Raw genomic sequence first — 22,987 nt, 5'->3', positions numbered from 1 at the left:
GCGGCCCTCAATGAAATTGAGTCGGACACCCCTGCTCTAAACGGTTTATTTAAACTGCATGAATAAAACATTAGAGATTTGTTTAGAAGAATAGAAGAAAGCAAGCAAACAAAAACCAAACACAAGCTTAAAAAAAATCCCCCCCGCACAATAATTTGGGAATAAATAAATTACATTTGTACCCCTAAGGATAGATGACATTTTATACATCCATAATCAATATTTTGATCCAGAGGAACTTTTATATAGAGGAAATAATCTTTTAGAAATTACTTTGGTGATGTAACTGAAAAACCAAGGAGACAAAATGAAGCAAGGAGAACATTTTACTGATGTGTAAATTTCTGAGCGACCGCTATTTCCCACACCCTGACAAAGGTGCCTTTTAGTTGTCCTGTGTTGTGCCAATGACTGGACGCCGTTCTGAGTGGGTGAGAAGCTGTGAGGATGACCCCGGGCCTGACCCAAGGATTTGTGGCTTCCGTCAACAACCTGCCTGCTCTTGGGGCATCTCCCCTCTTTCACTCTGGGAAAACTCTCGGCATCTGGTGGCCCCTTTTCCTTGGCCTGGTTTTGGCTTATTCCCATCCTAAGTGGAGGATGTGCACTCGAGGAGATAAGATATCAGGGGAACAGATCTGGCATATTGCCGCAGTTTGCTGCCAGTTGGCATCAATTCTCACTTTTCAGTGCCCAGATTGCTTCCCTCCAGTTCCTCTTCTGTGGGCGAAGGCTGGAAGGAAGCCAAGTAGGCTGTATCCTAAGGAGGGAGCAATGCGTGTCTTGAATACCAAGAAGGATCCAGATGCCGGATCAGCTGTGCAGACCCTCCAGGATCAGAGAAGCAGCTTCTGCCTCACCCTGCATCCTCTTTGGAACAGCCACGGTTGAAAATTCAACCACGCAAAGGGGCACATGTGTACACTCTGAAGGGATTATTGGTGGTTGTTGAAGACGTGGACCAGGAGGAGAAACATCACCGGAATGTGAAAGGAAAAGGCCAAAGGAAGCCTTTGCATCTGTCTGCTCTCCCTGGGTTAGAAAGGAGATGTGGGCCTTTGACCAGTGGGGGTCAGAGTACTTGCATGCCTGAAGAGGACCAGTCTGGAGGTGAAGCAAGCAGGCAGGCGCCCCTAGAACATTCATGGCGCAGCTCAGGAACCGGGCTCAGGCTATTTGCCTGGTGAGGGAAACCCCTCCGCCAGTATTGGATGCTGGAGCAAAAAGAGCAAAACCTTTTGCTGAGAGAGAGTATCAGGCACCGGGCATGGTGGATGCTTGGGGGAGAGGCGGGGTGCCAGGGAAATTGGAACACCAGGCTGTTCAAAATCACAGCATCCTCCGTTGCTCTTTGGATTAACTTCTTGGTCATTTGCAATGACAGGCAGGCTGCAGAGAGGGAAAGTAAAATATTAATGAAGCAGCAACGCTTCCCCCCCCAACACTACAGTCTTGCCTTTCTTCTGCTGCAAAAATGTTCCTCAAAAGGGAGATGACCCAATTAACGCAAAATCTCCAAACACAAAGTGATCATTCTCAGCTTTTCTTTTTAGGGTGGGGCCAGCCTGGGCTTTCCCGAAGGACCCCTCACCTGTCCTCATGATGTAACCCAAACTACCCCTCTCCAAAACGGGTTTAGAAAGCCTCAGAATCCTGTCAGCACAGGCTTCTAGGTGGTCTGTGGTTTTGGAGAAACCCCCCCCCCCGGCAACTTTGTGGGTGAGGGGAAGCTGCTAACAGAGATTTTCAGAGAGAAGGGCTTGCTATTCAGAAGCCTCTGTTGTCAAACTCTGAAGGTTCGGCATCCCATCCTTTTCTTCTCTGATGGCCTCTTGAATCTGATTTGGAGCACATCTCATGGTCTGTCTAACTCCAGCCTCCGGTCTCCAATGATGGCCAGTCCTCTGCCTAGAGAGGCTGACGGCCAGTGGTTACAACAGCTTTGAGCTTTCCCTGGAGAAGGAAAAGGCCCTTTGCAACCGGCTGCTGTTGCCTCACACTTTCTGGGGGAGAGAGAGAGAGAGAGATGCATCTTTGGAGAAAGCGGTTCCTGCAGGACAAAGCAGACTCAGAAATTCTGGGCTGGGCCTTCACAGCAGCATCTCTGGATGAAAAAGAGCAGGAAAGACATCTCTTGCCAAGGATGGGGGTCCAGCCATCAGGGCTGGGCCTTCCTCTGGCTGGGCCGGGAAAGGGGACTCCTCCTCCTGCAACTGTCTCAAATGCTCCACAGCTGAGTGTTTGGTGCTGGGCAGTTTCCCCTGCTTAGGGGAGGGAATTTTTGTTCTGAGGATCCGTTGTGCTGTTTATAAACTGAATAGTGGCTGCAGTTGCAACGAGTCCCTGTGGATGGGGAGAAGCATCCTTGTGTGGACCAGCCCGAAGCCTGCTGGTCCCACAGTCCTTTTGCAATCTCTGTACGGAATTCCTATGAAGGCTTTGTGGGAGGGATATTGGGAAGGGTAAAAATAAATCATGATGGCGGTTGCAACTTTGTTTTAATGTCCAGCTACCCTGTGTGCCCACCTTTCCCACCTCCTCAGAAGCCCCCCAGGCTTGGTGCAGCATGTCTCCGGTTCCCCTTGAAAAGCAGGTGGATCCAGGGGCCATTCTGGGAGGGGGCTTTATAGGATGAAAGGGGCGAGTCCTACGAAGCCTTCTTTTGGTCATCCAGCTTCTTCACCGCTCCAAAATGCACAGACTCCCAAGGATTTCCCCCATCCGTTCCCGGATGCCAAAGGGAGGGGGCATGCGCTTTAGCCCCTGCCTTCAGCTGACATTTCAGGTGAGAGTTCTCCCTGTCTTGTTCTCCTCGCTGCTGTTTTGCGTCCTTGGCCATCAGGGCTCCCATCTGCCGCCTGTGCGAGCGGGGAGCTGCTGCCCTTTGCTAGAGCACGATTTTGCAGTGGGAGACAGTCTGAAGGGAGATGCTGGTGAAATTCTTCCTGAGGAAGAGGCCAGAGAAGCCACTTTTTATTCTGGATAGATTGGCTTGAGCCATCTTTGCTTTGCCTCCAATAAGAAACTTTGCCTGAGCTCCCAATCTCTGAACTTTAATACAGTTTCCAGAATCGGGGGACCTTTGCCACCTTCTGCCATTCTCCCTTCTCATCGCTTCGTTGGGTTGCCTCCAGGATGATCTGCAAGGTTTGATTTTAAAAAAGGGAAAATGGTGGGTATGATACTGCGATGCAGACTAAGCCCTGGGTATTTTTTTAATGTGTGTTGCATATCTTTTTTGCCCATACCTGTGGATGTCCCTCTTCACTGTCCCACGGAGGGATTCTTGCAACAGAAAGAGCAGCAAAGGGCAGCTCCCACAATCCCAAGGAAGGATCCTTTCCCTGCAGGTGCCATGCACATGTGCCTGCACATGTTCCATGTCTCCTCTTTGATTCAATGATTCCTTTTGCCCTTTGAATCCAGATCTCTACACAGTCCTTTGAGATATACATCTAAAGGAGAGAGAACGGCAAGGCCCTGACCCCAGGGATTGTGCAAGAGGGAGGGCGAAACGTGTTAAATTCCTTAGAAATCTTTGTGTGGGAGATTCTTTATAACTCCCTCACAAATGATCTGGGCTGGGAGATGAGCAATACTCTCCGTTACATTGGTCTGAGGATACCAATTATTTGGGGTGATAATAGCAAAACAACACAAATGCTGCTTGTCCTTGACTAAGGACCTTAATGGAGCCTGCCCATTTGTAATAGTTATAAAATAGGTCAATCACCTGAATGACCTAATTTTATGTCCTTTTTTGCAATGAATGCCATGGCTGTAAAGCAAGCACCATGGTTGTTAAGAAAACCAATGGGCATGGTTTTCTTGAAAACCCGAAGTCTGGTTTTCAGCAAAACTGTTATAAAATGTGGTTACATGACTGTGGGATGTGGCCAATGGCCCTCAATGCATTGTGTTGCTAAGTGCCCAAAGTTCGGACATGTGGTGGTGAGAGAGCCCCTCCATGGGATCTCTGAACCTAAATGCCCCTTTTCAGGTTAGTCACAACTTCAGTTACTAAGCAGTGAAGATTAGTGTAAACTAGGCAAATAGTTTACAAACTATCCAATGCAGATGATTGTGAGGTTAATTGTCCTCACTGTCAGGAAGTTTCTCCTTAATTCCAGGTTGCTTCTCTCTTTTGCCAGTTTCCAACCATTGTTTCTCGTCCTTCCCTCTGGTGCTTTGTGAACAACCTGGCCCTCTCTGCCTTGCGGCAGCCCCTCAGATACTGGAACACTGCTATCATGTCTCCCCTATTTCTTCTTTTCTTCAGACTAGCCAGACCCAAGTCCTGCAGCTGTTCTTCGTATGTTTTAGTCTCCAGGCCTTGGGTCATCTTAGTTGGTCTTCTCTGAATTTTTTCCAAATTCTCAACATCTTTTTTGTGACATGGTGACCAAACTTTGATCTTCTAGGTTGGACCTCTCTTTAACAAGCTTCCACCCGTTATTTCTTGTCCTGTCCTCACTTCTTGTGACAGTCCCACAAGTACCAAAAGACAGTTATCGTGCCCACCCCCCATCCTTCTCTTTGACAGGCTAAGTGTAATTAGCTCCCTCAATTGTTCATCATGCGACTTAGCCTCCAGCCTTTATCATCTTTGTTGTTCTTTCCTGCAGTCTCTTTAGGGTTGTATCGTGGTGACCAGAATGGTACAGAATATTCAGGTATGGTCTCTTCATTGCAGTGTAAAGCAGTGCTATCGCTTGATTCTATCCCTCTGCTGATGCAGCCCAGGATTGCATTGGCTTTTTTGGCAGCTGCAGTACCCGGCTGGCTCATGAACAGAACAGAACAGAATAACAGAGTTGGAAGGACCTTGTAGGTTATCTAGTCCAGCCCCCACCCTAGCAATGATTGTCTATTAGGACTCTAGATCCTTTGTGTGTGTGTGTGTGTGTGTGAAAGAGAGAGAGAGAGAGAGAGAGAGAGAAGGAAATGGGAACAACCTCCCCATTTGCCTGCTGATAAGTAGGTATCTATAATTGACTTGACAGCCATTTTGTGAAAATGTTTACCTGTCTGATTCAGTTTTCTGCCCCTTTCCAATGATGTTGCCTTTCTTGGCTAAGGTTGTCCAAGGGGTGATAGAAGGTAAAAACTCGAGATCCCTGCTATGAATGTGCAATCGAGGCTCTCCTGCTTTTTATGTATGTTGTATGCACAATACAGAAAAAAGGGGCAGATTGCAGCCTTCATCGTTGATCACCCCTGCTTCCTCCCACCACTGGGCAAAACTGTCCTTCGCTGTTCCAGGATTCAGTCTGGGTGTTCACCCTTACACAGATGTGATCCAAGGATGGAGGGAGGGGCAACTGCATTCGGCCTTGTTCCCATTCTCTTGGAGGGGAAAAGGCATTAAAGGCCAGGCTAGGAGCATCACCGGGGCTACAGGCCAGTCTTTCCCACCCACTTCGCAGGGTTGTTGTGGGGAAAATGGAAGGGGGAAGAGGATTAGATAACTGCCTTGAGTTATTTATAAAGTAATAAAGCTTGAGTAAAAATCTAATAAATAAATGACCAGGAATAAATGTAAATAATGTTAGTTATTTTTGCTGCCTCAAGCTTATCTATAAACATAATAAAAATGGGATAAAAATGAATAATCTAGTATACGTCTAACATTAATGGTACATCGTAATCACGTTTCTAAATGCTTTGCACTCCATGGTCAGAAAGCCAGAAGCTGGCAGAGGTGCCAAGTGGTACAAAATGTCCCCTGTCTTCTTATCTCCACGGACAGGAGGCTAATTTCTGAAATACCATAAATCCAGAGCAGATTTCCAATCAGTCCATGACCTCCTTTTGGAAAGCTGAGCCACCAGCAGCAAAATGTTCTTTCCAGTCAGTTCTGCTTCCAGCCTCGCTGGAGGCAAGTAGGAGCTGAGCATTGTGGGTCTCCTGTACACATATTTCCCAGAATCCCCCACTCTAGTGACTGCTCTAAAGGGAAGTTCTGGGATGGGAAAGTGAGTGCTGGGCAGTTATCTGTGATTGGCACTGTTGCCCATTTCCCATTTCTGTTCTGGATGGGTAACCCCGCCCACACACACAAACACCTTACCATAATTAAAGGCATGTTTTGCTTTTAAAAAGCCCTTTGGTTGAGGAGATCAGTGTTTGGGAATTGGCATGTGGAGCTAGCCATGCTGGACTAACACAAGGCAGCTTTTGTGGAATACACTGTGTTATGTATTGAGTTAAGTTGCTTGTAAAACTTTGTGCAATGGTTAACAGCCATTACGGTTAAACTCCAGACAGCTTGTCTCTGGAGTTGTTATTTTGCATTTTAAGGTGGGAAGTTACCATTTAATCTCATTGGCTGCCAACTTGGGGCAGACTGGATAAATAGAAGCTGAGCAGCGATTGGGGCTGCTTCTGTTGTTACTGAATAAACGTGTTGCTGTTTCACCCTTCTGCCTCGTCAATGTCTCACCGAACCGAGAACTTAACAGTGGCGACGAAGGTGGGATGTGCTGCTTAAGAAGAAGTCACTAGGGGGCGAGACCAGCACCTGAGCCTGGCAGCAACTACATTCCACCCCTTCAGTCTGCCAGCAAGTCACGCTGGAGACCACCACGCCCTGAGGATCCATCCTAGGGTCAGCACAGCAGCACAAGGCATTGTGAGGACAAAGAACAACTTACCATGGCCAAGGTCGGCAAATTGGTGGAATTCGACGTGAGGTTGGCCCTGAGGAAGGCCTGGAATTCTGACGCAGTGAACTGGGCTCCGTTGTCAGATACTATGATGTCCGGAAGCCCATGTGTTGCAAACAGTGGCCGCAACACCTGGATGGTCCTAGCAGTAGTCATATTGGGAATTGGAACCACCTCCAACCATTTAGAGTGGCTATCAACCACTATTAAAAACCGCTGTCCCTGAAAGGGCCTGGCAAAATCTATGTGGATTCTTGACCACAGTGTGTGCGTTTCCTCCCATCAGTGGAGAGGGGCCTGTGGCATCTCTGGTCTGGATTGTTGACATGTGTAACATCCGTGTACTTGGGCCTCAATAGCTTTATCTAGCCCTGGCCACCAGAGGTAACTCCTTGCCAGTGCCTTCATCCAAACGATACCCGGATGGCCTTCATGTAGAGACTGGAGAACCCTGACTGAGCTGGGGACTACAACCCTACTGCCCCAAAGAATACACCCCTTATGAGTTGACACCTCATTTTTCCTAATAAAAAACCCTTGGAACTCAGGCCCCAGGCTATTTTCCAGCCAACCTGTGTGAATCCATGCCAACATGTGACTTAGGGTTTTGTCGGCTGCTGTCTCTGCAGCAATATCTCCTGCATGTAGGAGGAACTCTGGCAAATCCTGTATGGCTAAAATGCATGCAGCCAGAGCCAAATCTGGCTCCACGTGCGGCAAGGGCAATCTGCTAAGGCCATCTGTGTGGCCCATTTCTTTGCCAGATTTGTGGATCAGCCTGAAACTGTAGGCCAAAAGGAATATGGACCACCTCAACATTCTTGGTGACAGAATTTGAGGTGACTGTTCATTGTGAACAATCCTAGCAAGGGCTTGTGGTCAGTAAAGACCGTGAACTGGCATCCATACAAATAGTCATAGAACTTTTTAACCCTGACCATGATGGCCAAGGACTCTTTGTCAATTTGTGCGTAATTGTGCTCCGTGGAGGACAAGGTCCTCGAGTAATACGTGATGGGGGACTGTTTTCCGTTGGCCGACAAATGGCTCAGCACAGCCCCAACCTGATATGGGGACACATCACAGACGATGTAAACTGGCAGTTTTTCATTAAAGTGCGTGCTGTTATTCGAGGATAACAGCGCTTTGACTGCCTGGAAACTCCTTTCGTGGATCTTCGTCCACTGCCACTGAGTGTTTTTGTCTAAGAGCCAGTGTAACAGCTCTGCCACTGCAGCCTTATTTGGGAGGAATGCATAACAAAAGTTTAGTAGGCCCAAGAAGGCTTGAAGCTCCCCCTTGGACCTAGGGCTTGGTGCCAGCTGAATCGCTTTCAGCTTTGACTCTGTAGGATGGATGCCCTCAGCATCAATTCAAAACCCAAACAATTATGTGGACTGAACCCCAATCTTGCACTTGTCTTTCTTTAAGTCCCGCAGCGTGGAACCACTGAAGGATAGCTCTAAGCCGCTCAGCCAGAACTTCTGTGGACTCCCCAGTGATGAGTACATCATCAAAGTAGGGGCAGACCCCTGGAATACCCTTGAGCGTACGCTCCATGATTCCTTGAAAAATCCCTGTGGCTACACTCACCCTGAATTGAAGATGCTTGACCTTGAAGGCACCCCTGTGTGTAACAATCATTTGGGCGGCTGCTGTGGCCTTGTCCACCAGCAGCTGCTGATAGGCCTGCGCTAAATCTAATTTAGCAAACACGCGGCCTCCTTGCAACAATGCCAGAATATGGCTGACAACTGGGACAGGGTACGCGTGCTGTTGTAGTTCCCGGTTAATGCTGCACTTGTAGTCGGCACATATTCGTACCTCTCCATTGGCTTTGAGTGGCGTTAGAATGGGGGTTTCCCACTCCCCATTGTCTACGGGCTGCAAAACCCCCTGACTCACAAGCTTGTCCAGCTCTGCATCAATTTTATGCTTTAATGCAAATGGCACATGACGAGGCTTAACCCGGATTGGCGCTACCAGGGGATCAAGTTTAAAAGCTATCGGAGGGCCCTTGTAGTCTCCCAAACTTGGGCCGAAAACATCTGCAAATTCCTTGCAGATGGAAGACAAGTCTGTCGTTTGTGTCCGGTGAATGCCGGTTATTTGGATGCCCAATGCATCGAACCAATCAAGCCCTATGAGGCTCGTACGTTGGCCATCTACCACAATAACATCTAGTGGGCCTGAAAACCCCTTGAATTTCACTGCAAGTGTGGCTTCACCCTTGACTGTCACTCTGGAGTTCTGGAAGTCGGTGAGTAAAATGTTAAATGGTTGAAGCTTGACCCATCTATTGCTATGGCTGCAAACGTGCCAAAAGGTTCCGATTGAGATGATGGACACAGCTGAGCCTGTGTCCAGTTCTATTTTACATGGAACTCCCTGAAATTTGACCTGCAGTCGCAACTTCTGCTTAAGAGGTCGGTGGGCACCAATGCGGAACACGCTTCTACGACTGGAGCAGAACCCTATTCAGTGTTGCCCCAGTAGCTCTCCTGAATGGCTCGTCCAGCTGGCAGTCCCTCTGGCGGCCTCAACAGATGGTGGCAATGTGGCCTGGTTTCCCACACGCCTGGCACATGGCTGTTCTGAAATGGCAATCCATGCGTTGATGGCGGCCTCCACAGCCCAAGCACCTGGGGAACAGAACTGCCTTGTCAGATGGCCTCGGTCCCTTTTCCTGGTGCCTCTGTATCTTGTCGACTTCTTGGTTGGATTTGGTGTCTTCCAACCATTCGGCGTCCTCGTGGTGGACTGTTTCTGTGTTTGGCATGCTTTTGGAGGGCCGCAGTGTCTTCACGGCTCCTCCATCAACTTCGTCCACCATGACCTCCTTTAAGGCCTCTTGAAGTAAGAGAGTCTCCTTAGTGAAGAGTTTTTGTTGGAGCTCTCTGTTCTTGAGTCCACAGACTAAGCAGTCTCTTACTCTCTCTTCTAAGTCGGTGAAATTGCAGAGTCACGATGCTTGATGAAGTGCTGCGATGAATTCCATCACTGACTAGCCAAGTTGTTGTTCACGTTGCTCAAAGGTGTGCCTCCATGCTATCACGGATAACTTAGGCTTGAAGTGGTTGAGGAGTTTTTTCTTTAAATCAGCATACATGACGGTCTCCAGTAATGCTGGGGTGACCAAGTTCGAAGGTGGCTGGGCCCCACACGCAGAGGAGAATTGCGGCCTTCAGCCCACCTTCACTGACTTGATTAGCGCGGAGGTAGTTTTCCATGCGGGAAATCGTCTCTCCGGGTGCGTCACATCGAACTCTTCGAGCTTTCCAACCTTTGCCATGGTTAGTAGTCTTCATGGCTTGAGTCTCACGTTGCCTTGTGCTGCTGGTTTCTGCATAGGCCCTAGGATGGATCCTTAGGGCAGAGTGGTCTCCAGCGTGGCTTGCTAGGCTGACCAAGGGGGGGAACATAGTTCCTGCCAGGTTCTATGCTGGCCTCACCCCATAATGACTTCAGGTTCTTATGATGAAGCAGCACATCCCATCCTCATCGCCAGTGTCATGTATTTGGTTCTTGCAGGCATTGAGCAAGATGGAGGGTTCAAACAGCAACAGGCTTTATTGAGACTCAGAACATAATAGAAGCAATCTAATAGCTGCTGTGCAGCTATATATATGTTAGGCCTCTAGGCGGCGACCAGTAGATTTAAAGCAGCAGTTGCAAAAACCTACTTAACCGGCAGGAGACACCCAGTCTAGTTCGGCCCAGCAAACACATGCAGCCGTTAGCAAACAATTTAAACATAAGCAAGTAATTACAGCATGTAAGGCCAGTACATTACATGCCCCTTTGGCATCTGTGGGTTAATCCAGTTATGTCCTGTCTTAGAGTTTGGGTGGGCTATGTAGATTTTAGCTGTCTTTGTCTTCCTAGGCTTCTAGCTGGGGGCCTCCAACCTTCCTGAATGGATTACCACATCTGCATTTCTACAGAGCTGGTTTCTGCTTGGTGGAGGGAGACTTGGGGCTATTAAGAAAAAACTGTGCATGCTTTTCTGCCTCTTTAAGATCCTTTGAGGAAATATAATATTCTGCCCTTTTAATATTTCCTTCTTGGGGGTGGGGAGGGCTGACTTCCCACAGAGCTGAATATCCAGATTACATTTTAAAACCCAGAAGCAAGTTTCTAGCACTCAGGGTTGTATGCAGAAGTCCGTATAAGCAAGCGTGCAATGGAGAGACAGGCAGGGAAAGGGCCAAGCTTGGGGGCCTAGTCCATGCCAAGCTTCTCTTTGTGCGTGTGTTTCAGCTTGCCTCCCACTTCAGCCATGGGAAAGCAGAACAGCAAACTGCGTCCAGAGATGCTCCAAGACCTGCGGGAGAACACCCAGTTCTCCGACCTGGAGCTCCAGGAGTGGTACAAGGGCTTCCTGAAGGACTGCCCCACTGGCATCCTCAACGTGGAGGAGTTCAAGAAAATCTATGCCAACTTCTTCCCTTATGGGGACGCCTCCAAGTTCGCCGAGCACGTCTTCCGCACCTTCGACACCAATGGCGACGGCACCATCGACTTCCGAGAGTTCATCATTGCGCTGAGCGTCACCTCCCGGGGGAAGCTGGAGCAGAAGCTGATGTGGGCCTTCAGCATGTACGACCTGGATGGCAATGGCTACATCAGCAGGGAAGAGATGCTGGAGATTGTCCAGGTGAGCCCCCCCCATTTCCCCCCCCCCAGCAAAGTCCTGACACCTCCCAAGAGAAACCTTTGTTGATCTTTGTGCCACCCACAATAGCTGAGTCTTCATGGGTGGCTAGAGCTGAACTCAGGCCCAGCCCCGTGAGCCAGCCAGGGAGGTGTCTTTCAACAGCCTGCCCACTTTAGCCTAAGGGTCACGGCGAGATGGAAGCACCCGCAGCATGCCAGCCCCCAGGGGATTGCTAGCCTGAGATACGGTGGTGTGGGGGGTTTGCTAGTTTTTAAAAGAGGCTTAGTAAAAATTGGCACGTTAGGTGAACTCACCACAGGGCATGAAGGTTCGGTGAACTGGCAGTCATGAAATCATAAACTACATCATAGAGCTCCCTCCCTCCCTCCCTTCCTTCCTTCCCACAAGCTCTGGGCAGCTGCCCCAACAACAGGCTCTTCTGCGGTCAGATGAAATGGGGAAGGATGAATGGTGGGAAGAACTGAGGAATTCACAGCCCTTTTGTGCCTAATTTCCAGGTCTTGTCCTTTTAAAACAGCATCTTCCTGACTTCTGGGAACCCCAATATTCTAAATATATAAATGTCCTTAATCCAACTAAGAAGCCAAAGCAGCTAAAACAGACATCATAAGTGAATGGGCCCTGAAGTTGCCTTTCCTGGCTCTTAAAATTGTCCTCCCACCCCCAAAGATCTTCCCCTCCCCAATTAATCAACTAAAGCCATGGGTTAATATGCTGAGTGAAGTGATTAAAACAGGGGACCCTAATTACTGAGTGGGAAAATCCAGTCTGCAAAGGGTAACTAATCTTAAGTGTGCTGTTAATCTAGCAATTAAACTGATTAAAGCTTTTAGCTTTCAGATTGAGCCAGAGCTGGTCAGAACAGGGCTTGAAGGCTGCAGAGGGAGAACAGAGTTTTCCACCAATTTTTCTCTCGTTTTGTTATCCCTGTCAGCTGTTTTGCATCTGGATGCTTTCACTGCAGAGGTCCTAGCACCATCGGCTGGGGGAGAAGTGGCTCTTCTGCCTTTCGTTCCTTCATGACTTCTGGAGAATGAAAGGAAAAGCAGAAGCTGTGTGGGAGAACAGGATGCTCAGTGTGGGAGGCAGCAGAGCCATCTAGAAATTCCCTGGAAAAAAATGTCTTTGGATGCCCCTGATACTTTCTTCATTGGCTCAGCACAAAACCCCCACCCCACCCCTTCGCCTCTGCTGGCTGTAAATGCAGGTTGCATTGGGTGGGGGTGGAGATAGAATTGCATGCAGAGGACAGATTAGAGTAAGGAAATTGTGAGATGGTAAAGGTTGCTTGTGTTCTTGCTTTCCTACAGTTCTCTTCTGCTCCCTCTAAATGTGTTTTTGTAAACCTGAGAGATTCATTTTATGGACATGTAGAATGGATTAGACCTGCAAAATGGTCCAAGGTTATATTTCTGGGCATTGGCAGCTTCCAGAACTGATTCCCAGGTAGGAACAGGGATGATAGACAAATCACATTAAGCCATATTTTTTTTAGGTGTGGTTTATTGAATAAAGCACAGTTAGGCTCACAGTGTACACAGTGCCAAAGCGCAGCTTAATACGTTCTGTGAACAATGTTGCATGAATGAACCTTCACTTGGTGATATTTTCCAGAAGAAAAACTTGTTTATTGTTTTCTAAAAACAGCACCTTCTGCGAATATTCACCCACCTGCCCAGAAGATGAGGAGGAATGCTTTAAAAGTCAAATTCAATTTGTGGATTCCTTTTTATTCCACACTGAGATACAATTTGTTGATTTTGATCACCTCCAAGCTAAGGCAGCTACTTGTAGGTTTCTGGGGAATGCCAGAAAAAAATCCAGATTTCTGCAAGACGGCTGTGAATCTTTTGGACTGTGGGTTGTAACTGAATTTTAATAAGGATGAAGTTTCTGAGGAAGAAAAAAAAGAACATTGCTGAGAGAGTGCCTTCTTCATGCAGGTAGATGGAAACTGAGGACCCTTCTCTATCAGATTCCTGTTTTAGAGGTCTAAAGCACTTGAACGCCAAGACAGGTGCAGAGACCTCTGCGTCCTCCAGAAACCTAGGACCAGCTTCCAGTTGATAAAATGCCAGCATGTGTTTTGCACAAGATCATGTCAGCCCTGTGAAATAAGCCAGATCAGGAATCGGGAGCAGCAGGGATTCCATGAATCTCCATATTGGTGGTGGTGTTTACAGATTCTTTAAAGCCTGTTGGCATTTCTCTTTGCCCCCATCTCATAGCACACAAAATCAAGATGGAGTTGCTTGGGTGTCTTTTTGTGCTTTGTGCTTAATCAAGCCTGATGAAGGGATCTCTCCTTCCAAAATGGTTTGTTGCTCTTTCTTCTTTCCCAAGACCACATCCACACTCTTGCACAGTCCTAATAACAACTATGCAGAGTGTAGAGAAGAGGGATTCAGCCTCTTTCCCATACAGTGCATCTCAGCCTCATCCCAATGAGGACAAAGGCGGGGTCTCAGGAGCAAGGAAAGGAAGATATTTCTCCATGTCTTCTAGCAGAAACAGGGGGAAAGGAGTTAAGGTGCTTGAAAAGTGAAGTGGCAAACCAGTTCACAAAGGAGAAGGCTGATCAGGGCTCTGGACGATCTGCAGGAAAGGAAGGGCTCAGAGAAGCTCGGGACCTGCTCCAAGGCACCTAGAAAACTGCAGGCGAGGGGGGAGAAAGGGCTGATGGGTGTCAGCAGAATATGTTGGAAAAGTCAAGGTGGCAGCCACAACAGTGCGTACAAAGCTCGGCCATTGCCGTATTGACTTTTTTCACCATACCTTACAGGTGCCCCCAGCTGGCGACTTCCCATTTTTGGGGAGGGGCACCTCTTTACATCCATGTGAAGTTGAAAAGGGGGAGGTTTTTTGTGCGGAGAAGCTTGATGCATTGGTGTGGGAAACTTGGAAGCCTGTAGTTGGAGGTCCCGTGTCCTTCCCATAATGGCTGCCCAAACTGTTTGTGAAGCATGGCTTTGAGAGGTCTTCCTGACTGCCACCCTCCCTGCTTCCCTTTGCCCTTTATCTGGGCACATGGGCACAGCTCCAGAGAAAAGTAGGCTAGGCAAGGCTAGCCCACCCTTTCCATTTTCTAAGAAAGCCGGTGAGTCTCAGTTGGGCGTTCCTGGACATGGAGGCCTCCTGGAAAAGAGTGTTGTTGTTTTGCAGATGGCTTTCCAATTCGGACAAGTCCCAAGCCTGGATTATTATTTTGGGCCAGCCAAGGACAAACACTGAATGACCAAGAGAATTGTTCAGTGGCTGTGTTAACCTGGGAGTTGAATGAAGTGGTCTGAATTTCCAGAATGCATCAAACAATAAGCAAATCAAACATGCTGGATTCAGACCGCACTGAAGGTATCTCTAGCATGTTGTGTGGCTGCATCTGCTGGATCTCTGCCTGACTAAATACATTTGTGGGTGTGGTTAATAAGTTTGCTCAGTTCATAATCAGGGCATTGAATGTATTGCCACGGAGTAACACAGATGCCCCCTGGCCATTAAAAAGCAGCTGGTAGACAAACTGGCCGCTTTCCTTTCAGCATCCAGCAAAGAAGTTCTGGGTTGAGTTCCAGAAGACCAGCCCAAAAGGTCTTCCTCCCCATTTCCTCCTTACCTTCTTACTCCTGCCCTTATATGTAGTGCCCTCTGCTGTCAGTTGATCAACACTGCAAGCCCATTGTTAGTTACAAAGTTGTGTCCGACCCATCGCGACCCTATGGACAATGTTCCTCCAGGCCTTCCTGTCCTCTACCATCTTCTGGAGTCCATTTAAGCTCACGCCTACTGCTTCAATGACTCCATCCAGCCACCTCATTCTCTGTCGTCCCCTTCTTCTATTGCCCTCAACCTTTCCCAGCATTAGGCTCTTCTCCAGTGAGTCCTTCCTCCTCATTAGGTGGCCAAAGTATTTGAGTTTCAACTTCAGGATCTGGCCTTCTAAAGAGCGGTCAGGGTTGATCTCCTCCAGGACTGACCAGTTTGATCCCCTTGCTGTCCAAGGGACTCACAGGAGTCTTCTCCAGCACCAGAGTTCAAAGGCCTCAATTCTTTGGCGCTCAGCCTTTCTTATGGTCCAGCTTTCACTGCCATACATTGCAACTGGAAAGACCATAACCTTGACATACGCACTTTTGTTGACAGGGTGATGTCTCTGCTTTTTATTGTGCTGTCTAGATTTGCCATGGCTTTCCTACTAAGGAGCAAGCGTCTTTTAATTTCTTGGCTACAGTCCCCATCTGCGGTGATCTTGGAGCCCAGGAAAATAAAATCTGTCACTACCTGCAAGCCCATAGTGCAGGCTATCCTCTGTTTTGGTTCTCACCAGGGACGATTGCAGGAAACTGTCCAAAAAATAAAATGCATTGCATATAAAAATAGGTGCAGCTCCAACCACAGTCACTGTCTTAATATGGCCATTACCCTGTTTCTTTCTTGCTTGTGTCTCTGAAGTGTTCCATTTGGGTTCATTTGAACAAAAGGTTTATTTTTGGCTGCCCAGTCTTGTCCTCTGGTTACTCTGCAGACTGTTGCTTTTCCCAAAGGATCAGCCTGCTTGAGCTGTGTGTTGCCATACTGGCGGACTCCCCTTCTATTGTTAAAAGTCCAGCTATGAAGTTGTGTGTGTGAACTGCCAACATATTCAGTCACAGTCTGCTGGGACATAACAGACCGGCCGAATATTACAGAAAAAATTATTCTGCTCCATCAGATTTGTTCTGAGCTGCCTGGGGGCCCAGAGAGCCAGGCTGGACTATGGTAAACGCACCTTTCCCAGCCCCTGGAGTGGGAAGGGAGAGGGGGAAGCCCTCTCGGGGCAGGTATACTGATGGGAGCTCCTTTCCTCATTTGGTCTCCTGAGCTGGGATGGCCCCATCTTCTCCCCATAGAATTAACAACAACTGTGCTGGCTGGGGATGATGGGAAGTCTTGTCATGTCTTCAAAGGAGTCAGTCCCGGGCAGGCTGGTTTAGAAAAGACTTTGCAAGTAGGCCTTATCATCTTATGACCAGTAGCTTAGCAACCGTTTGAAGTATTGGTGGGCCTGAAGGGTGCTTACGACCTGGATTCGAAGCTCGGACGGTCGGCCTGTGCTCACATGACTTTTACAGACATTTGCAGCATCTCAAAGTCACATGACGTTGTTTTCAGAAGGTTTTGCTGAAAACTGGCAGTTACTTCCAGGTTTTGGCAAAATCCCACCTATGGCAAACCATTGGCTCAGAACGGCCGGGCACTTTGCTTAACAACTACTGCAAAAATGGTCCTAAAATCAGGTCAGTCACGTGACTGACCTGCTTTAGGACCATCATGAGTTATGATTGTGGTGGGCAGGCTCCCATTAAAGTCATAACTCAAGGATTACCCAGACACCGTAGGACTGTAACATTCATGCTGAACATTTTGTTTTCCAAATTGCACATAGGCAATTTAACAGCAACAACTGCAAGAAAAAAATGTATTTCTAACACAGGTGGTCTTCCATTTATCATTTTGTGACTGCTCAGAGTTACAACAGCACTGAAAAAGGGGACTTACGACTGTTTTTCACAGCATCTCCACAGTCACATGATCCAAATTCGGCCACTTGGCAACTGGTTCATATTTATGACGGTCGCTGTGTCCCGGGCTCATGCTTTCACCTTTCCAACCTCCTCACAAGCAAAGTCAATGTGGAAGCCAGATTCGTTCCACAACTGTGTTATTAACTTAATAACTGCAGTGATTCACTTAACAACTGTGGCAAGAAAGGTCATAAAATGGGGCAAAACTCAACTGTCTCGCTTAGTAACATAAATTTTGGGTTGAGTTGTGGTTGTAAGTCGAGGACCACCTGCAGTGCTGAAGAACATTGAACTTTTCTCTTGTTTTCAGTTTTCATACCGGGGCAGAGCAGTGGGATAGCTGCAAAGCAATTTGTTGGAAAGGAGAAGCGTGCTGAGTTCTCTTGGTGCGATTAGAGAGGCCTCGATTGCCCAGGTCGAGACGGGCAGAGGCAGACGTTGTAGAGCCAAAGGGGGTCTGCCAGCTGCCGAGCAGATCACCCTAGTAGGCCAGGTTGACCCACAGGCATGCGGCAGGGATGCCCCCTTCAGCCCATCTGTGCCAGCCTAATTCTGTTCCACACCAGAAGAGTTTTGGGGTCCTTGGCAGAATCCAAAGCCCAGATTTAAGAACGAACCTCTACGGCATCTGATTCTGCTCCTGTTCCTTTTCTCCAGGCTATCTACAAAATGGTCTCATCAGTGATGAAGATGCCAGATGATGAATCAACCCCTGAGAAACGGACGGAAAAAATCTTCCGACAGATGGATACCAATAATGATGGTAAATGAGGAGTCAGAGAGATTAAGACCGAAGCTCATCAGTAAATCCAGAGCTTTTAAGCAAGAAGGCAGGAAAGCTGATTAAATACAGTGACAAGGGGCTGTGGGGGGGAGGGAGGATGCCCCACCACTCTGCCAGGCCGGACAAGAGGGAGGCACTGCTGGGTAGTAATTTCTAGCTTTTTGCCTTAATATTTCCTTCCTTCCTTCCTTCCTTCCTTCCTTCCTTCCTTCCTTCCTTCCTTCCTTCCTTCCTTCCTTCCTTCCTTCCTTCCTTCCTTCCCTCCCTCCCTCCCTCCCTCCCTCCCTCCCTCCCTCCCTCCCTATTAAACACAAGCATATTACATTTGATAAAGAATAACAAAAATGAGGTGGCCAGATGCTGTCCTTAAAAAAAAGATCTTGAAGGTCATTTTTGCATCACTGCACAGCATATGTTCAGCTTCTTTCAGGAAAAAACCCCTGTGCTCAGAGCAATGAACCGCGCTGCCCATTAGAGACAGCACAAACCCGGTCAGGGATCCGGGCCTGTGCTGATGAGCGTGCACTAAAAGTGTAAATTTTCACCTTCTGCAGAAACAGGAAAAGCTAGCAGGGCCTCGGAGCCTATTTTTCCATCCTATCTTCCAGGCTCAGGGACGGGCTCTGCCATCACGCTTCGGAAGTCAACATGTCTGCACCTATTATAGGTAGTCCTCGACTTACATCCATTCATTTAGTGACAATTCAGGGTTACAATGGTGCTGGAAAAAATGACATATAAAATCAATCCTCACACGACTGCCACAGTATGCCCATGGTCTCATGATCACCGGGTGCTTGACAACCAGCATATATTATTGCCATTTGCAAGCTTTCAACAGACGAGCCAGTGGGAAAGCTACGGGGAGGGTTACAAGTTGCTGTCCCGTCATGCTTCACTTAAATATCCCTGCAAAAATGGTCATAAAATAAGATGTGGTCACGTGATGCCTTGCTTAACAACTGCAACACTTAGTGATAAATTTTATGTCCTTTTTTGTGGTTGTAAGTCAAGGATACCTCTCTCATTCTGTATAGCAATCAAAAGGCAACCATGGGCAACAAGTTGTGCCCGCTTAAAAGCCGCAGTGGCATTCCAGGATTAGGAACTCAGCACCCATTCCAGTAAGGGGGCTTCTCCAGCCTGGGGGCTGCAGTTGTCCTTCACACCTCCCTGGCAGCTGTGGGGCTGGGCTGAAAGGTTTTTCCCTCAGATTTCCGAATGTTGGAAGGGGCTAAGGGTTGCAGTTGGGACCTGAGGTTTGCACTGACAAAGCACTCGTTTTGTCTAGGAGACAGGAGAACCTACAAGCGTAGTGTCACAAAAGTCAAGATGGTGGCCCAAACCATGCGATCCAAGCCCCGCCCATTTTTGTGTGCATAGCAACAGGGGGGAATATCAGAGGTTGGGGGTTTTTAAGGAGTGCCAAAGATGCTTTAGGGCAGGTGTCCCCAACCTGTTCGAAACTGGGCTGCAGGAGAGGCAGGCAGGCGCACACAAGTGAAGCTGTACTTGCGCGAGTGGCGGCACTGGAGTGGAGGGCGCTTGTGCTTGCTCTTGATGCTCCACTCGCAGGAGCTATTTCCACTGAAGCGACCTCTGCTCGCGCAAGTGCCTCCCTCCTGCTGGGGCAAGTGGGGCTTTGTGCGCGAGCACCCTCCGCTTGCGCATGAAGCTCCAATCACATGAATGGAGGGCACGCACACCTACTGCTCGCACAAATGGAGCTGTGCGCTTCTGCCACTTACACACATCCCCCACCCCCGTGCCAGGCCAGGCCGCCAAGCTGGAAACACTGGGGCCACTGCTTTAGGGCACGGCAAATCCTCCAGCTACGTTTAAGCTCTTGACTAGCATTTCTCAGCCTTGGAGACTTCAAGAGGTCTGGATTTCAACTCCTGGGATTCCATAGCTTGTTGGAAGTCACACCTCGTACAGTTGCCAAGCTTGAGAAAGGCTGTTTTACTTGTTTCATTGACAAGTAAGCCCGTCTCTTTCTTGGCAAGTAATATGCAAGTGGATTTTCTCCATCTGTTTTTCAGCCTATAGATGGGGCAGGGTGATGTTCTTGGTAGCCTTCCCCAGATACAAAGCTGCCCCACCCCTTCTGAACCCCCTGGCCCTGCAAGGAAATTCATGGGGGAGAAGGGTCAAAAAACTCAATCTGCTGCTGCAAAGGGGACTGGGCTGCCATTGTTACCCATCTCGACTTTTTTGACACGTCCCCCTCCCTCACTGTGGACAGCCTTCCTCGACTAGGACCAGCAGGCCTCCAGGCCTCCATTTTGCCTCTACAGCTACTCAAGAAAAATAGATGAACATTTCAGCCAGCTGAATCTTTTTTGTGGGGAGAAGACTATTCCCCCCCCCCACATTAAAGAGAGACCTAAATGATGTGTCTGACATCTTCCATATGTCCAAAGAATGGCCTCCAAGCAGAAACAGGCCTAAAATAACTGGGTAGGGTAGTTACAGTGGTAAAAAAAGGGATGCCCTGTTTGTATTGTAGCTTCTGGTATTTTAATCCACAACATATTGCATATTCCTTGTAGCCAATTTCTTTATATAGTAGCACTTTACCCAAAGAAAACTAGAATTGTCTGCTATTAAATGTCGGAAAGCCCAGCAGTTTTGTGCATGTTCCCATCTTTTTTTCTGCAAGAAGCTTTCCCAAAGCTGTGAGTGGCATGTGAGTGGCAGGCGCACACACGCGCACACTGCTCCCTCTGGGTGAGCAGCGGGTGTGCATGCCCTCCACTTGCACAAATAGAGCTTCACGTGCACACACTTGCCCGTCTCTCCTGCAGCCCGGTTTCAAACAGGCCGCAGCCCGGGAGTTGGTGACCCCTATGTTGCAGTCATTCCCCCCAAACACCCCATTGGTTGAAATTAAGGGACAACTTTTCTGGGGTGCTCCAGGCTGGGCAAATCTGCTTCACTCTCTGCCACTGAAGTTTGTGCAACTTAATCAACACTTTCCCACTTTTGCATATTTATTCAAAGTGATCCTCCTTCAAAGTGATTCATCTTCACTTCTGGGCTTAGCTAAGAGCAGATTTCATCCAATGAAACTCATTCCTTTTCCCAAATAGGTCACCCCAGATGAAATGTTGGCAGCTTCCCAAGGCCACACCAGCTGCCACCAGCCCAGGATGCCCACCCACCCTTGGCCACCTCATTTCAGAAAGTCACGCAGTTATGGGCCACACGTATGGCAAGAGTCACTGGTGGAATTGTGGAACTGAGTCATTGAAGTCACTCATTTTCAAGCTGCCTTGGTTGAGAAACACTAATGGCCAATTACTTAACAACCTTTCAAAGTTGCATCAGACGGTACTTATGACCTGGTTCCAAGTTCTGACGGTCAGCCCCCCCCCAAGGTCACTTGACAGTTTGATTGTGGAACTGCAGTCCTATCTCGGCTTCCCCTAGGACAACCCTCTGCGTCTGGATGCTCCCTAAGTATCCCTGTTCACTAGAAGCTTAAGCTGATCTCAGACACAGAATCTTGGTTTATGTCAAGAAGAGCCAAGGCCAGGCTTAAAGCATTAGATGGGTAACTCTGAAAACCAAGACATCAGTATAGTTAGTTTGACATGAAAACCTAACTTGAAGGGAAAAAATGAAATCCTTCGGGTATCCATGTCAGTTCTGCTCAACTTTTTCTAAAATCGTGACACACCTTTGCTTTGCAGGAATCCTTTATCAAATAACAAGGTGGGGCACAGGTAACTGACTTGGCACAAAGGTGCCGGTCCAGCCTGGGAACCTCAGATGAGCACGGAGGGCCTGCAGACACACGAGCTGCCTGATCCAGGACGGGGCAGTCGAAAGCTCTCAGGGAAGCAGGAGGCAACCGGGGCTTCTCAGGGGTCCCTTTGGGGAGTTTTGCCACTCTGCCCCATCTGGGGCTGGGCCTCCCCTCTTCCTCTGCTGTGCTTGACACCCCCCCCTTTTCCTTTCTAGGCAAACTGTCCCTGGAGGAGTTCATCAAAGGCGCCAAGAGCGACCCCTCCATCGTGAGGCTGCTGCAGTGCGATCCCAGCAGTGCCTCCCAGTTCTGAGCACCTGCCCGCTGCCCAGGAGGCTCTGGATGAGTCCACCTTCCCAAACAGCACCCAACTTCACCAGGCACCTCCGAGGAAGTCACCAGCCTCCTCCCGTTCCGGCTTGGACCTTGAAGCAAGGAGCACCTGCCAGTCTACTGAATTTTTTCTGACTCACAGATATTTTTCCTTTACCCCCTCCCTGAACACTGTAGTTTGGTGTGAATGTGACACAACGTGGGGTGCAGCTGAGGGTGGTGGTGGCGGCAGCGGCAAAGCCTGATTCTGAGGACCAGCCGGCCTTCTGTCAGCCCTCCACGTTGGGGTTGGCCAAAGGGGCTCCTCGCCCACTGCAGGGCTCTGAGCGAAAGTGAGGTCTGTAGCCCGAGGCTCCAGCTCCAAATGCCAACAAAGCCAAGAGGTCATTGAGATGGACCCTGCTTTACACCTGGATAGCTCCCAGTTAGGCAGCATATAAATTTAATAGATTAGCATAATAAATTATTAAAATGACATTAGGCCATCCTTAGCGGCTGGCAGATCAGTTATATAAGCCAAGTACAAGTCCCTGCTTTGCGTTGTTTAGGATGCTCTCCATGGAATAGCCCTGGTGTTTCCAACCGGGATCTCTGTAATCCCGAGGATCATTTGGATAAGCGCCCTCAGGGCTGAGCACCTGTGCTGCTTCTGCTCTTCTCTGCTCTCCGCTAAAGCAGCCCTCCTTCCTTTCTTCCGAGGAGCAGAGAAGCACCGGGGGTCCAAAGCACTTCGTTCCTGCCCAGCTTTGATCTACATTCAGTGCCATTGAATGCAAACTATCTGAGCTGATATGCAGCAGCCCAAAGCAGACCCCCCTTGAGAGGAGTCATAGCTCCAGACCTCCTGCCCTGCCCTCATCGGACCCCCTTGCTAGGCCTTTTGATTCTGGTTTGCAGCACAAGGGGAGGGTGCAGTTGATAGTCCAGCCCCCCCACCTCCAGGCAACACGGCACCCCAAAACCGAGAGCTTTGGGAGCCGAGGGGCGGTGCCTGAGCACAGAGGAGAGAGAGCAGCCTGCAGAAGCTGCCAACCGGAGCTTCATGTGAAAAATGTATGTGTAGAATTATTTGTTGATCGTTTTACCTGCTTTTCATTATAAAACAATCCCAATGCAGCCGTGAAAGAGTAAAAGCCTGCAGATTTCTTTTGTGCTCAGATGTCCACTCAAAGCTACTTCCTTGACCAGTGTTCCCCTTTCCCAAATTAGAGCCAAATT

At 48.6% G+C, this 22,987-nt stretch overlaps 1 protein-coding gene across 1 annotated transcript; it reads left to right on the top strand.

Moving 5' to 3' along the window:
• Positions 1 to 10,944: 10,944 nt before the first annotated feature.
• On the top strand, positions 10,945 to 21,749 carry HPCA (hippocalcin; the record flags this gene model as incomplete). Its single annotated transcript, XM_083370010.1, has 3 exons — positions 10,945 to 11,322; positions 17,559 to 17,664; positions 21,652 to 21,749. The coding sequence occupies 3 exons, from the start codon at positions 10,945 to 10,947 to the stop codon at positions 21,747 to 21,749; spliced, it is 582 nt and encodes a 193-aa protein (XP_083226136.1).
• Between the last annotated feature and the right edge of the window lie 1,238 nt (positions 21,750 to 22,987).

The sequence above is a fragment of the Vipera ursinii genome, assembly GCF_947247035.1.
Source record: "Vipera ursinii genome assembly, chromosome: 9".
Taxonomy (NCBI): domain Eukaryota; kingdom Metazoa; phylum Chordata; class Lepidosauria; order Squamata; family Viperidae; genus Vipera; species Vipera ursinii.
This window is presented reverse-complemented; position numbering and strand designations above follow the sequence as displayed.